The 16946-nt window shown below is 41.7% G+C and overlaps 1 protein-coding gene across 1 annotated transcript in view; it reads right to left on the reverse strand.

Annotated features, from left to right (window-relative positions):
* LOC128437891 (potassium channel subfamily T member 1) overlaps positions 1 to 3897 on the reverse strand; it is a 66676-nt gene extending 62779 nt beyond the window's left edge. The window contains exon 1 of the mRNA XM_053420179.1: positions 3696 to 3897. Within this exon, the coding sequence (XP_053276154.1) occupies positions 3696 to 3762 (67 nt within the window). The 5' untranslated portion in view covers positions 3763 to 3897. The remainder of the gene's footprint in view (positions 1 to 3695) is intronic.
* Positions 3898 to 16946: the final 13049 nt, after the last annotated feature.

A 16946-nucleotide genomic window follows, 5' to 3' on the forward strand; every position in this document is an offset into this window, starting at 1 on the left:
AATCATCTAATATTTACCTGCTGCATGTGTTTACCAAAGACACCCAGGAGTAGAGGTTTTATAATTTGTGCAGACATAGAGAGGAGGAATCCACTTATCAACAAGGTGTTAAACCCATTTTCTTACCATGAAGCAAAGCCGGGAAAAAAGATAATTCATTTTAAAAACAGGACACAGACATTTCTACCGCTCTTACATGTATGAATGTGTATGGATCCAGGTTCTTTCACTTCTATTCCTGTGAGTGTGTTTTTACTTGGGTGAATCCTAGTTCAGGGTTTAATTTTTCTATCTAGTTTTGTTGTTGAGAATGAGATTGCATTGAATTCCCTCTAAAGGGTCTACTGAGGGAACAAAGGGGTTTATAATGCAGGGCCATGTATTTGTATGTGGTCATCATAGTACAGTGTAGGCAGCCTTGAGTGCACTAATAGCACCCACAGACACATTCTCCCCGAATAACAGTGAAAGCACAGAATCTCAGCAGCACAGGGAAGCGATTGGGGAGTTGATGGGTGTGCTGGAGAGGAGAGCAGTAATAAAAAACACTGTCCTCAATGTGTCCTTTACTAAAAAGAAAAGGAGAGGTGAAGGACAACAGGGTGACAAGATTATCAGGAAAAACATCCTCCTCTGTGCGAGTAAAATAAGCCTCATCACCTATAAAAATAAATCCAGAGTCTGCAGCCTTCAGGATCTGATTTAATGGATGAGGCTATGTAACCACAATAACAGAGGGGGGAGAGAGAGAGAGAGAGAGAGAGAGAGAGAGAGAGAGAGAGAGCCTCCCTGTAGGACACTGTCTCCATTTAATAGGAGAAAATACCAAAGATTCAGACCAAAGGAGACAGAGGAAGTGAGGACAAATCTAAAATGCAACTCTGGGTGACTGAGTTAACCCAATGTGGTTAGATCCAAATGAACAGGGGGGAAAGAGCCCAATAATAATAATAATTTATGTGAATCAACTCTTCTTCTTCAAATTTATTACAAAACTGACCAAGGTGGATGTTGCCTTTGCAGCACTTGACACTGCAGGGGACCTGGTTCCATTGCAATATCTTAAATATGACCATCTGTGTTCTGACAATCAGGGTCTTGTAAGGTCAAAGTATTTTTCTCCGAAACACTTCATCGTGTTCAAATAAAACTTTGATTATGAGACAAAGCCTGCAGAGAGGATTCACATGTATAACACAGGCAGCAGAGTCATGCTCCACAGATTTGTCTCTCCAGATCATTCATTATCACTCATTAACCCATTCAAAGCATCTGCAATTAAAATTAGATGAATCTACAAGGGGGGGGGCTGCACGCAGATAAATACAACTACAAGCATGCACGTGAACTGGAAGTTTGCAATTAAATTTCATTTGTGCACCATCGTAAAACTAGGCATTGATGTTCAGGTATTTAAGTGAGTAAACATTGAAGTTCCACAATTTCAAACTTCACTTTCAAAGCAACACAAACATGAATTCCTGTAAGTTTGAATGGCAGCTACCTTCCGTGAGATCTTCCAATGCACAGGCTGAAGTATTTAAAGTTTAAAACCGGAGTAAAGTGCCCCCCCCCCTGTCCGAGGACTCCTCTCGGACCTCGGTTACCTGGCTCTCCTCCTTTCAGCGACCGGGGTCCCATCATCGTGCACACGGGCGCTGCTCCGAGGACCTCCGGACAATGTTCACACAGCACCGCCCCTGAGCCAGAGGACGTTTCCCAACACACTCATCATCATCTTCATCATCTTCATCTTCATCAAGACCGCGTCCCCGCGACTGCAGCTCCGTCATCATGGGTGCCTCGCAGCGGGTGGGGGGGGGAGGAGGAGGAGGCGTTGAGCGGGCATGTGGCGAACGGGGCTCTCCAGCAGGAGTTAGCTTAAATCGGCTCACATAGTTAGCTGCTCCGCTGCTAGCATGTTAGCTTATTAGCTTGTTAAAGTCTATGAGAGAAGAAGAAGCGAGTCCCGGTCCTCGGCTCTGATTGGCTGACACGCCTCCAGCGCGGTTTGTAATTAATCGCACACCTGACAGTTAATTTGAATATCAGTGCGCGACGCCTGACTTCCCTGTCGCCTAGCAACGACGTTGTTTCCGCACCGCTGGCGAACTACATCTTGTGGCGGAGGAAGATTAAAAAAGTCTCCGGCTTGACGCCACTTGGCTCCGCATCTGTCCCCAGCTGTTCTCCCGTCACACTCCGCCCACCTGGAGTCGCCATTAGTGCCGCTGCTTGAGCCCCCTGGTTTCCATAACCCCCTGTCAGCATCAGCATCTTCATCCTTCATGGGAGGAGGAGGAGGAGGAGGAGGAGGAGGTGGAGGTGGAGGAAGGCGTCTATTCCACAACCTGAACTCACCTACAGGGAGCTTCGCCTTCTACCTCAAAATGAAGCCTGATCATTGACTGTATGTAGTAGTAACAATAATAATAATAATAATAATAAACTACCTTTCGTTGAATAATTACCGATTTACCTTTAGCCTAAGCGTAACGTCAGGTGCGGCTTTAAACGTTATTACGATTTAAACGCTGACACCTAAAAGTATAACTGAATTATTATTATTATTTTCATTATAACAACCAGTCTGTTCCTGGTCTCTCTCTCACCTCTCCTCTCTCTCTTCTCTCTCTCTCCTCTCTCTCTCTTCACCTCTTTTCCACCCATCTCCTCTCGTCTCCATCTTTCTCCGCTCACCCCGACCGGTCGAGGCAGACGGCAGCCCAAGCTGGTTTCCTCCAGTTAACTAGGGGAAGTCTTTTCTCTCCCCAGTTGCCAAAGAGCTGCTCTTGCTCTCACCAGCTCTTGGGAGAACGGCAGCAGGGACTAGGACGATATCAAGTATCAACTAACATTTAGGCTAAAAACATCAAGTAAATGAGGCTGTTTCCAGTTGAATTTGAATGTCAGGGCTTATGGACACTTGGACGACACCACAGGAGCAGTTTCTGTTTTCATTTCACCAGTTTCTTCGATTGTATGGGATTTGGCTGCAAGGCTGTTTACCCCCCCGAGACTCCAAAAGTGTTGTGTGGACTCGAACACTTCATCCACCGCATCCACCACCGGCATAGTGGTGAGTAGATGATGAGCGAAGCTACAACCACTCCAATTTAGCCTTGAGCCATAGAATCAGTATAAAATCATAGCACAATAAACCATGGCAGATTGGTCACAGTGAAAAAACAAGCAGTCACAATAAAGCAACGTTGAGACTCCAATAAAAACATTGCATGAGAAAATATAGAAAGAAAATATCTCTACTATCTAACTAACTAGGATTCTGCGTCTGTGACGGTGGTTTTATGAAATGAATGAAACGCAGACTCCTTATGATTCATAACCAAAGTCTAAGAGTGAAATTCCAGTGTCAGTCATGTGCCTTTGAAAGAGTAACTTTGCTTTCCTGCTGCACCTAACAGTGGAGGAACATTTTGCTGTAACACTCTAACACCAGTCACCAAAACAATGCCTCTGTCGCACACAGGCTTTGCACTGGAATCAGACAGCAACAGCCCCTTACATCATAAGTTATTTATTACGTCCTTCCACATAATTCCCTCAAAATCCAAACACCAGGGAAGGGAGGGTTACACATCGCATGCAAAGTCTTGACAACTTCTACAAATCACAATATCTCACTGACTAGACAACGCATATTTTTTTCTTTTTTTTTTTCTGTTCAAACATACCTGGAACAGCTCTGTCCTCTGCTACTGGCCTCTTAACTGTCCCTCTCAAATTGAAATAAATATTCATGCTGTGATGTGCACACAGAGGCACGGTTGGAGGGGAGAAGCCGCCGGCTCGTGTGTGTGAGCGTCCGCAGGAGGATAGAGCTCTGTGTTGCTCGGCGATGCTCAGCGCTGCTCTGTGTGTGTGTGCGTTCCTTGCGCTCAGCCTCCCCACATTCAGACCATGAGTCTCCAGGGGGAAGAGCTCTGAGCGTCATCGTTGTAAAGCCCACACAAGCTACTTATATGTTTTCCCATGCCAGCAGTCACATCTCACTCGCCGGCTTCTCTCCTTATCTCGCCCAGGATCTTTATTCCCACAGATTGCTCTCTGTCTTTCTATTTCACCATTATTGAAAGCCCATTTTTGTGAATGTTTACTTTGGATAAAGGATTTGTTGCGTAGTCTCAGACCAGGGTAATTTCCAGTATGGTGGCAGGAAGTCACAGGAACTGATTCACACGCAAATGTGTCATACATGGTAAGGATGGGCATTTCCAAGATAAAGAAATAAATACAATATTCAAACATATCTCAAACTTACTGGAGCAATCTCACACAAAACCCATCTGTTCCATATATCCCTATGTACTTTAAAACACTTAGTTCACTGGTTGCACTTCCAACAGCCTCCCAAGTCGTCCATCTTCAAAACCTCCCTGTACAATATACCAAGCTTAAATCACTACTTTCCTATAATAATCATTCTGGCATCCAAATCCTGAACTTTCTTTCACCCAAAAACCTGCAATAAATCCATCTTTAATCTTCATTTCATCTCTCTTCATCACTACACAATAGTATAAACAATCGTGTATCGTATACAATAAAATAGAAAATATACATTTGGCACACATGTGGTTCTGAAACAGGGGTTCGTGACAGTCCATGAAGAGTTTACAGATTTAAAATAATCATGATATTTGGGTTCTCGGTGTTTGAATGGTGAAAATACATGTCTAATATACTTAATTTACATTAATATCTTGCCTTGTTCTGTCACGTAACTGTAAAAAATGGGCTATATCGTATTACTCCAGGGGATATATACACGAGTGGGTCCCTGGCTGAGAAAATAAATGAGAACCTCGGTCTTTAAACCCCAGGATCACTTTTTCTTAATTTCACACTGATTATCTTTGTCTAATAAAATGTCAGTCTTTGTTTGAAAGGCTGCAATCCCAAATTTGCTCTGTTCACATGGGGGAAAACACCTGAACTGTATTTTCCACTGGTTCGTCTCTATAAAAGAAACCTGTCTTATAATGTAGATACATAACAAAGACCCACAACAGAAAATGATAACCTCTTAGTTCACAATAAGCTTCACCTCGGTGCGCACAGCCGTAGATGCCAGCTCTCCGGCTAATGCAGGGACGTCTCATTCTGGACCGAACTCTTTAATTATTCAGTCATTATGCTGCTTCACACTGGAACCGGTTCACATTGTGTCCTGGACACCGGCGGCGCATATACATCCATTAGACTCTCTCTCTCTCTCCAACACCTCTGTCCTGTTGACGTAACAGGAGCGTTTGCGGAGTATCAGCACAGAACAGCCACTCTGCCTCCTGGATGCTTGCTCTTCATGCTTCCAAAGTGTCTAAAAACAGATGGAGACAGCGAGACTCAGTGAAGCACTCCGATTCAGCAAGCAGCCCGAAGGCATATATAATATATAGAATACATACAGTACGTACAGCTTGGTGCGTGAATCACAAAGTGACTGAGTATTTGTCTGGCTGTGAGCGGCAGACTGCCTTTACACAAATTAATCTTTTTCTGTTGCGAAGCTTGAAATCCATTTGACAGCTGTATCATAACCGAAAGATAAGTACGACATTAATTAGACTATGTGTTACATTTACATTTTAATGAGCGAGAGCTATTACATTGGATGACACTTCTTTTGAAGCAAATGTTTCATGAGTCAGCACTTTTCGGCACCACACTGCATCCAATATGATTTCACACTGATATTGTAAATAATTGAAATACTTGTGAATAATTAAAACTTTTTACTTGACCATAAGTGTTCACAATCCAAGTGTAGACAACAATTATTTATGATTGAACTCAGCCTGACTTAGTTAACCTGCTTTTAAAACAACTGGGGCAGAACCTGTTGCTAAAATCCTGAATGTAGTATCTCCAGTTGTTTCTGAAGATTAAAAAGTGTAATGTCTGAGCGTTTCTGATATAAAGCACTGAATGATTAAAAGATAAGGGTTTGGTCTGATGGGATTAATGGAATCCTATCAAATCAAATTCAGGATTCATTTCGAACACACTTTATCTTCCTACAATGGGAATAAAACATTTTTTGGAAAGTCAATCACTGCTGCAGAAAATCCCACAAATGTGTTTTGTGCTTCTTGCTTTTCTTCCACTTTCTTTATAGTTAATCTTAAACCAGCTTCATGGTGGTTTCAGTGTGAACCCTGTGCTGCTCCTCCGGGTCATTATCTCTCTGTAGCATGAACCCCTGACCTCTCTGTTTTCCCTCGTCACTTTCTGACAGCAATTTACAGCTCCACTTCCTTGCAGGACAGTATTTTTCTAATTGTGCATCAGAGGGTTTGGAGACACAGTTAGTTCCAACACTTTCCTTGCACAGACAGATGGAATCAACTAAAGTGGGGACATGTGTAGAAAAATATTTCATTGACTTACAAGGCTTCATTTACTTCCATTGAGGTAGGAAAGCTGTAAATTGACGTTCTGGCTAAATTGCTAAGTCATTATTGACATAATTCATAATCTTTTTTAAAGTGTCACAACCTTTCCTGCAAACCACACTATAAGAAACTGTAAATTCTTCATGTGATATTTGATTGATGAGTGATTTTATTTTGGTTTTACCTCCAAGTGTTGGTTTCATGGCTGTAAACTTCTATTGTTTTCAGATTGGTGACACCATCAGAGCCGCCCACAGCCAGCAGGGAGCCGTTGAACACAACCAGGGACATCTGAAGCACAGAACACAGGTACAATAAAATACAAAACTATCAACAGATTAGTTTAAATCATTACAATATGTGGTTTTATTTTAATAGATTTGTTTATTTTACTATTTTGCAAACCATCCCAGGGGATTCCTTATCGACTGAAACTAGTACAGAGTATGATCATGTACTTAAAGCATCGATCAATGTGGTTGGAAGTGATAATTCACTGTACTGGTCCAATCTGAAAGAGTTTAAGAAACTGCTGATATTCAGCTGGATTTTTTATTTGGCGCCACCAGCAGGGCAAAAGTTTCACTTTCACTTATCCAGGAAGACACTTGAAAAGTTTCTCCTCTGGCATCACTGTGAGTGAATAAGGGATGAATGGATTGTGATGAAATGTTTGATACTACAGACACTCGTGTGCCCCTCAGGGTAAATAAATGAACAATAACTGCAAACCTTGTGCCTCATCGGGTCAGACTTATTCAAAATATACCAACAAAAACAAAATCCTTGCCTCAGTCCCTTCTCTCCTCTCTCACTTTCCTGTTTTAGTCGTTTGGATGTAAATATACCCTGGATATTAAATCAGCGTGGAGCCCCGACCTCTGATCTCAGCCATTACTCACGCTGTCCCTCTTGCTCCTCATGCATTTCACCGGGGACCACCTCATGGCGTCGGGGTCGAGCCTCTCAGCAGCACACAGCTCCAGGCTGAGCTCGTCTCTGCCCCCGGACACGTAGATGTGTCCCAGGTACACGGTGCATCCGGCGTTCTCCCTGGGACTCCGCATGTGGGCGCATATCGACCAGGTACCATCTACCGGACTGTACCGCTCCACTGGGGAACATTTAGAGGATAGCAGGAGCCGGATGAGGCCATATATACCGTATAATACACAGGTGTATACACTGCATGAGTAACAGTACCTCACAGACAACCAGAGCTCTATGTACAAAACTATACAGCATTTATTGATCTAATGCAACTTTAGCTGTACTAAAAAAGTTAGAGAAGTCAGTCTGAAAGCAGAATCCCAATGAAATTCATTTATAATAACTTTTTTTAAACGATCCACCAATACCCTGATTCTCAACCATGTTTCCGAGCACTTGAACAAAAAAAGTTTGTGGGAATTTTACTGACGTGCATTTCTCACAGACTGAAATAGTCGTCAGTGACAAGTGATGGCAAAAAATAACCCTTGTTTGTCTTTGGCAAGGTCAAGGAGACAAGAATGTGTGTGTGTGTGTGTGTGTGTGTGTGTGTGTGTGTGTGCCAATGTCTATCTATAGTTATGAGGGCCGATTTTAAGAGAATGCATTATGTCAATGAATGTCCTCACAACTGCTGTTAGACGTGTGTGTGTGGGACACTGGCAGAAAATATAAGGTCAAGCTTGTTGTAATGTGAAACCTAAGGCCCGAGGTTTTTTGTTAAAGTAGTGGTGGGAACAAGTCTTTTAACATAATAACTTATTGAGCTATTTGTGAGCATGAATTTTTTAATTAATAAATTATAATCGTGACTGCCGGCTTATCACTACCTCTGCTGATAAGTCTTTTGTTTTGTTTTAATCGTATGTTTGTTAGTTGGACATGTCACCTAAAAATGTGGTGAAAGGATGTGGATCCAGATCGATCCAGATCAGGGGGCAGATCCCAGAGATTTTTGTCTATTTCTTTAACATTGTGAGACCAGGGTTGTTGTTTTCCCAGTTTTCCCAGTGAATAATTCATGGATCTCGATTGGAAAACCCAGGCACATTTAGGCAACTGCTGTGGGTGTGTAACATTTGCTGCAGCTTGATTGGATGTGAGGGAATTGTTGGTGGAGCACTTCTGAAACCTCTTCTGGTTCTTTTTTTGATAATGTGCTCTGTATAATTTGTGCCACTTCTAGCAAGTCACATTAACACATAAAAACTGAACAAGCACTGGCAGACTATTAAATTTAAGTGCATGTAATTCAACTTTATATCGTTGCATTGAGGATTTTAGAGAAGCACTGGAACTTTTAGTCAGACGTTTGTTGATACCTGTGTCTGAAGTGTGAGGATTATTTGGATTTTTCTGTTTTTATAGCTTTTCTCGTTTGAATAAATTTTGGCCTTAGCTGGTAATACTCAGAAAAAACAGCACTGTTAAGACCTCGAATTGAGAACTGAACATTTGTGAACTTGGTAAAATCTTGAAATGGACAGTATTTATATTGTGCTTCTCTAGTTTTAATGACAACTCAAACTGTTTTAAACAACAAGCCCCATTCACACACAATTTGGGGTTCGTATTGGACTGGAAGAGCCAGGAATTGAACCACCGACCTTCTGGCCACCGCCACTCCCATTTGTTGACACTTTTACGTCTGTTGTGCCCGATCTCGTCTCTCACCTGAGCTCAGGGCCATGTCTCCGTCATTCCCCCCGATCACATACAGGTGACCGTCCAGCACGGCAGCCGCTGCTCCGGCTCGTCTGCTCAGCATCGGGGTCTGTTTGCTCCACGCGTTCATTTGGGGATCAAACCTGGAGCAACGACACAAAGGTGAGCACGGCCAGTTGGACAAGCGGGCTGTCAATCATTAGTGGTTGCATAAGACAAATTCATTATTTATTTTTTCCCTTCCTCTGAGTCAGACTGCTTTCAAAGGGATGTGAGGTGTTGGGGAATTAACATCGAGATGTACAGAGCAGACTCAGGCTACTGGTTCCACTTTATTATCATGGGTGTTTTTTAAAGGAGGTATTTTGTCGTGTACGACACAAACAAGGACGTGTCCTCAAGTGAAATACATCTGAAAAAAGAACTGGATGGAATTGGAGAAATTGAATTTCTGTTGTGAACATGTTTTTCTTCTTTGCAAAAAGAGAAAACTATTGACTGGGAGATTTTCTTTTGGTTCGATCCCTGGATCCTTTAAGCTGCAATCCAAAGTGTCCTTGGCCAAGATATTGAACCAAAATTGCCTCTGATAGTTGTGTCGGCAGTGTGTGTATAGATGGTGTGTGATATATAAACCGCAGTGTATAGATTTAGAGTGATAGATAAACCGCAGTGAATAGATGGTGTGTGTGTGTGAATGGGTAAATATGACTTTCACTTTTAAACGCTCTGGGTCATTGGTGAAACGGGGAAAGTGCCATATAAATCCAGTCCATTTTATGAGATCGTTAAAAGTGACATTCAGTCTGGATGAGTGGTCGTGAACACTTTCCTTTCTGCTTCTAGTGATCACGAAAAGGAACGGGTCATTTTGTGAGATCTTCAGCAGGACTCGTTTCATTCTACCTCTCCACGGTGCTCATAGCCGTTATGCCATCGTGTCCTCCAATAGCAAACAGGTATCCGTCCATCGCCACCAGACACACGCCGCTGCGGGGGCTGCTCAAGGGTGCTACGTCTGTGCTCCAGCTGTCGGTGTCTGGGCTGTACCTGCGGGGGGGGAGGTCGAGGAGAGGGGATGTCAAAGCTCTGCTGGACGGTGAAATCTGCATCAAGTCAAACTTAGAAAACTCATGTTTGTCAAGTGTTTTACATCCTGTAAACATTCACACTGAGGGAAAGTATTTGAGCTGTGTACACTTCTGGCAGGATGTTTCCTCACTGCTTGAAGTTCGTTGTTTACCTCCCAGCTCAAGGCAATTAGATGAAAAAAGGAACAACAACAACATCAAAAAACCGATTGCTTCTATATAATTGGTCTTTTTTTCAGCCTGACACCTTAAAAATTCATCCTAAAATGCCACAAGAGAATAGGTGCACTCCAGTAACCCAAATGACAGCTGGCTGGTTCAGACCCTTAACTTCAGGTCAGTGTCTGCTGCCAGCCGGGGACGATCATCAAGGGGTGAACTGGTTAGAGTGACTGTGGGAACTGGGGCCAGAGCCAGTTCCTCTGAGACGTCAGATAAAGAGGACGAGAGGAAGTGGGAGTACTGGCAACGGGAGTGTGGGTGTGTCTCTGTAGAAATCCTGTAAAATGAGGATTCAGTAGTTTGGGCATTGCTCATAAATACAATGATGGAGTTGGAACGTCAAAAGGTCTACATCTTATTTCTGTTTTGATGCTGACCTCTAGTGTTCAAAGCTATGAACTACAACAACAAATAAAAAGGGATTTCTCCTACCTCTTGTGAATTTAATGCATATGACCCATATTTTAAAGAGTACAGAATAATATGGATAATAATAATGAAAAATGCAAAGTTACTAAATCTTTCACATACAGGTTAAAAACTGCATGAATACAGACATTGACATTGGAACTCGTTTTTAGGATCCTGTGAAAATTCAGCTGATCTGATCAGAAATGCCTCTCATCGTTTTCCTCTGTGTAAACTGAACATATCTGTAATTTTAATTCCTTAAGATTCCTTAGACGGGAGAATGATGTTACAGTAACCTACAACTACAAGATTTTGCCTGTGCTCCCCTTGTGTGGGTTCTCCAGGTTCTCCAGGTTCTCCGGGTTCTCCAGCTTCTTCCCACAGGGCATACACAGGCAGTTTGAGGTTCGGTTCACGAGTGACTCTTGGTGTGAATATGAGTTTGTCTCCAGGGTCCAAACGCTCAAATTTTAAATGGTCAAGATGATGGATGGATACAGCTGCAACCTTTTTGGCTTTGTAAATCTGATCTATGTGTTTTGTGCCCTTTATGTTCTATGTTCTGTTGTGTTGCTGTTTACATGACTTCCTCCTCCACAGATGGATGCAGTCAGATCCAAGCAGCTCTTATGTAACTAATCAATAGCTGATTGGTATTTCAAACCATCACCAGTTACCCATGACTGTGGAAAAAAGTGTGAAGCACAGGAATAGATAATTACGTGAATCAGCTTATACCAGGAAATAAACATAGACCAAAATAAACGATTTCCAATTACAACAACACAGAGACTCAGCAGTTTGATGTTTGAATTCAACTGGGACGTGAAATTCAAAAGAGCATGGGACAAAAAGAGGAAAACATGATGATGCAACGTTCTTACAGCCTTGAAAAGCTTACGGTGATAATGAAATGTTATTCTGAAGTGTGAGTAAGAATTATTTACCAAACTAAGTCACAGAAATGTGAGTGAAAGATGTGTTTGAAGCTGAAGTGTCTCTCACCTCTCCACACTGCTGTGACATCTGATTTTATCTTCTCCACCCACAGCGTAGATCTTTCCTTCCAGGGAGCACACAGCCACAGATCCACGGCTGTTCACCATACGTGCTGCTGATCTCCACTCGTTGTACTCGGGACAGAACTGCTCCACCAGGCAGGACGGATCCTCCTGGGTCCATCCCCCGACTACCAGAACAAAACAGGGCACACATTACTTCATGACGTTTATTAATCAACACATCTTTTACATCTACTTGTGGCCAACACCAGGTAAATCGCTTTCTTTTGCAGAATCATACCTTTATCTTTCTGATTCTCTAAATGCATGAGAAACAGTTGAGGAGGCAAATTCAGGCATAAATCCAAGATTATCTGACTTCTCTGACTGATCCTATGAAGACGAGGTGTGATGGAGGTGAGCTCGAAATTATAAGAAACCTAATAAGATGGAAAGTCGACTGAAAGGTAGAAAAAAATATTAAAGTAAAAACCTTAAAACCGCATTGTTGCTTTCACATTTTTAATTCTCGTTTTTAAATATTCATTTCATGTATTAACCCTTACCCTAACCCATTTCTGTAAATTTAATCCGAACTCAGAGAATGATGTGATCAGATCTGTTTATGAAGCTACAGGGAGACTGAAGAAGAACACCAGTAGAACTATCACTTATCCACATTCTGCATTGAAAAGATTCATAACTGACGAGGGCCTCTTTGAAATCATTTGAACATTTATATTGAAATGGTTCCTGCTTCTGTTTTAGTTTCTAATGTTTTAAAGTCATTCATTATAATGTTAGATCTCATGTTGCACCATAAAGCGAACTCACCCATGAACATCACATTATCCGAGACGTCTTTGGGCGGAGTTTTGCTCGGGCGACTGTGGAGGGGGTTAGACCTGTGGCCCTGTTGGGGGGGCCCTCCCTTACTCTCAGTTATCTGCATGTGCTGGGGCTCCGGAGACTCCAGGGCCTCTCTGCAACACACAGACAAAAAAAAATGTTTTAATTGAAAACAGCAAGTTGTAGACATGTATCTCAGTCATTGCTCTCCTTACAGCTGAATTTCTCATGTTCACTATATGTTTAATTTTAGCTTTATTCACAACGTATTATTTATATATCTTATCATGAATCAGGATTTACTTAAAAAAAAGTATAAATTGGATTTATTGATTTAAATTATGCAAACCAAGCCTCAAGTCAACATTTCCCTTTGTTAAATGTTCTGTAACAGCAGACAGAAGATTTGGGTTCTTACCCTTGTTCATTGTACAATCCCATGTTTCATCTGCACTCGTCTCAGAGTCAAAGACAAAGATCTGAGCTTCAGCCTCAGTGCAGCACCTTCCTGTGAGCGGGGGCTCACGTCTCACAGCTGCTCTGCTCCCAACTCGCTCAGTGTTCTGCTCTGACATCATACCCCCCCCCCCCCCCCACACACACACACCCAAAACGTTGTCATTCAGTGATTCATCCCAACGTCTCCTCAGCCTGAAACCAGAGACTCCTCCGACACGAGGAGCGTCCGAACCATTGGAGGTGTGACTGTCCAGTTTAGGCTCAGACGCCGTCAGTGACCTCTGAGTCACTGGTGTGAATTTAGAACAGGCGAAGGACGCCATTCGTCACGGTGGGTCAAGAAGAGTTGGCCGTCCTTCCTCCCTTTATGACAATGTACAAAATGAGTCACCTGCCACTCAAACTCTGAACCAACACGAGAAACAAAAGGTACAACTCTATGATTTGACTCTTATTTTACACTGTTATTAACTTTGAATACTTTTAGGCTATTTGGATTCTTTTCAGTGATCATCTGCAATTTGTATGTATGAATATGTAATGTATTTACCTATGTGGGTGCATGTGTCTATGTTTTTAGATTTCATTGTACGTGAATATCAGTCTAGGATTTTTTATCAGCACCAGAAAGATTGTGATGAAGACAATTAGATATGGTTAAAGCTCCAGAAAAGCTCCAGACCTTTAGTTGGGGTTAGGTAAAGAATGAACTTTTACTTTATCGTAACGATTTTAAACACATCAGCAAATGTTTTTCAATAAAGTCCTTCTCCTTGTGCTTTTTAGGTAAAGGGGTTTCCCTGCTGTTATACTGAGGATGTGACTTCACCTTTTCACCACAGGGTCCAGGTTTCCATTTCTGTCTGACCTGTCCCTGTCAGCCCCCTTCCCCAAAATCACTCATCCATTCCATCCATTCCATCCCTTCTTTCATTCCTCCATTCCTTCATTCCTCTGACACTGCCTCTGACGATTCTTCTGCTTCAGAACGTCTGTATTTATATCTCTGACCAACAGAAACCGTCCAATGCATGGATAGATAGATAGATAGATAGATAGATAGATAGATAGATGGATGGATAGATGGATAGATAGATAGATAGATAGATAGATGGATGGATGGATAGATGGATAGATGGATAGATAGATAGATAGATAGATAGATAGATAGATAGATAGATAGATAGATAGATAGATAGATAGATAGATAGACAGACAGACCAGGTGGAGCAGAACAGGAGCACAGGGCCTTCAGACTAAATCCAACAGCTCTGAGGTGTTGCAGTATAAAGTCAGATGTAAATGAGTTTCCCCCTGAGGCTCCACTGTGATGATTAAAGTTTGTTCCCATGAAATGTCCTCAAACACCCTCAGAGTCAGGATTGAGTGTGAGACCCAGCGCCGGCTACCCGCTCTCATTCGGGCCCTTTGTGACCTTGACAGCTCGGCCGGAGCCGCCGCCTGGGGCCACTTGTTCCATTTGCCTGTTAAATCACACATTTTCAGGAGGTCAAGGGTTTATTGAAGAATGTGAGGATGAAAAAAATGAAGCCTGCTGGCTGTCTTCTGGACCATGAACAGGTTATTCATGTGAAGAGTCGAAACAGTTGGAAGCAGTTGTCGAGATCTGTAATATAAAACTACTAAGACTCAGAAACCAAAGTAAGTAATGGAGTCTGTCATGATCTGGAATCATTTTGGCATCCCTAGATAGAGTGGGCATTGAAAAACAAAGGAACTGAGCAGCAAGTGAAGAGAGAGTAAAGTAAAGTAAAATAGTCGTTCTAATGTAAGTAATAAATCAAAAGTGACACAAGAGGCCAAATATACTGTGTAGAGTGAACAGGGGCCAGTGGTGGAGAGTAACAGACATTTCTACAGCTGGTTCCAATAACCAGTGAAATAAGTGACAACTGAAGTCTGGATGCAAAGATTCAAACATTTATCTTCAAACACTACTTTTCATTTATTGTTTAACAGCTTCATAATTGCCCTTTTAAATTCCTCTAATAAATTTAACTTCTAGAAATAGATGACGGTTGTTTTAATGATTTATGGAGCAGATGCATCAGATCTATTTCTTGTTAACAGCTGGTGAATACCAACACACCCTGAAATATACAGTTGAACTGATTTATAGGGGAAGATGCCTGTCACTGATATTAGGGAGTAAAAACCTAAAATAGTAATAATTATATCACAAAAGAGGACATTATAAAACCTTCAAGACAAAAAAAGGTCAATGAGGTTTGATATTCTACAGTTAAGCATCACATTTTTAAATATAAATACTTAAAAATATTAAAAAAAACAAATACAACTAAATATGCAGCTTGACAATAATATAGAAAATAAACATAGATTTATTTACATAACAGTTCTGCAAATTTGTTTATTATGTGAAACAAACGTTGTTTACCAGGACCATCGGTCAGGAAAGATGCTGATTGGTGTGAATCTTTATTGATTTCTCAGAGAATAATAACTGGATCCTCATCAAACTAATCAGGCACATTGGGGGTACTGATATTTACGACTGTGTGCAATTTGGTGCAGGTCTAAATAAAAATCTGTCTTTAATGGATTTAAATGTGTTTTCATAAGGGGACCAGTGAGCCTTGGCGAAGGTTTCTACAAATGTTCTCATTTGATTGACAAGAAATAATTCATAAATTCTCTGTGTGTGTTTCTTTACGATCCCTCAGAAATTTGACTCGTGCACAAATGTGTCTGTGAGAGACTCATCACTTCGGCCTCTGGGAAACTGACTCTCTGTCTTCTGCTGCAGACGTGATTTACAGAACAGAGCGTCGGTCACGAGGGAAGAATTCGTCCTCTCACACGCCACAGGTCCTCTCAGAGCCGCCACTTGACACATGACCCCACCTGCAGCTGTCTCTGGGGACTTCCTGCCTGACACATGTCACAACAATGTGACGTGCTGCACCGCACCCAAGTAAGTGATCCTCATCACGTCACCCCCCCCCCCCCCCACACACACACACACACAGACACACACAAGGAGAAGATGTTCCCTTGTTGCACTAGTGGTGGAACCTCGAGGCTGGTTGGGTGTTTGTGTTGCCGGGTAAGATTTAGCTGATGCTGAAGAACAGATCAGCCAAATGGATTCCCTCTTTAAAATGAAAAAATCTGACATGAATTTTTATTACAGGAAATGGAAAATGTAGAGTCTCAGTAATTTGTAGCACAGCCACAAAAAGGTTTGAGGCAGGGAAAAGCCATTATGGAGGTTACATCACTCCAGGCAATTTTTTCTTCCTCTACTGAGCTTTAATGTATGTTTTATAACCCAGCTAATGTGAATGTGTCCTTTTTGAATTTGCACACTTCCTCACTTGTATTCCATTCTGTAAGTAAGTAAGTGCAGTTTATTTAATAAAGTAATTTTCTCTCCCAAAGTCACAGGGTGCTTCACAGAAATGAAATGAAAGTGTCGATGCAAAATAAATATATCTAATAAAAGAAAAAATGTGAAAAGAGGAAGTCACACGAAAATGGTCAAAAGTGCAATGTTCATGGTACAACTACATCCTGTTACTGTTTTTATTTTAAAGGTTTTAAACTATACTGCAAAACCAAATCTGTACTGAGAATATTCCGAAGGCTGAGGACACAACTTTCGCGATCACAGGTACATGGGACGACTATAGTGATATTTATCTTTTACAAAATTAATTTATAAATTAGTATAATATATTGCGTGGTCATATGTTGAGCTTAAGTTACACTTATTGAAACCTTAAGAGGATAGAGAGGGAAAAAAAATAAACTCTCCACCAGTGATTCAGCTTCATACGCACATGATATCTAAAATCATG

This window comes from Pleuronectes platessa, chromosome 4 (assembly GCF_947347685.1).
Source record: "Pleuronectes platessa chromosome 4, fPlePla1.1, whole genome shotgun sequence".
Lineage (NCBI taxonomy): Eukaryota > Metazoa > Chordata > Actinopteri > Pleuronectiformes > Pleuronectidae > Pleuronectes > Pleuronectes platessa.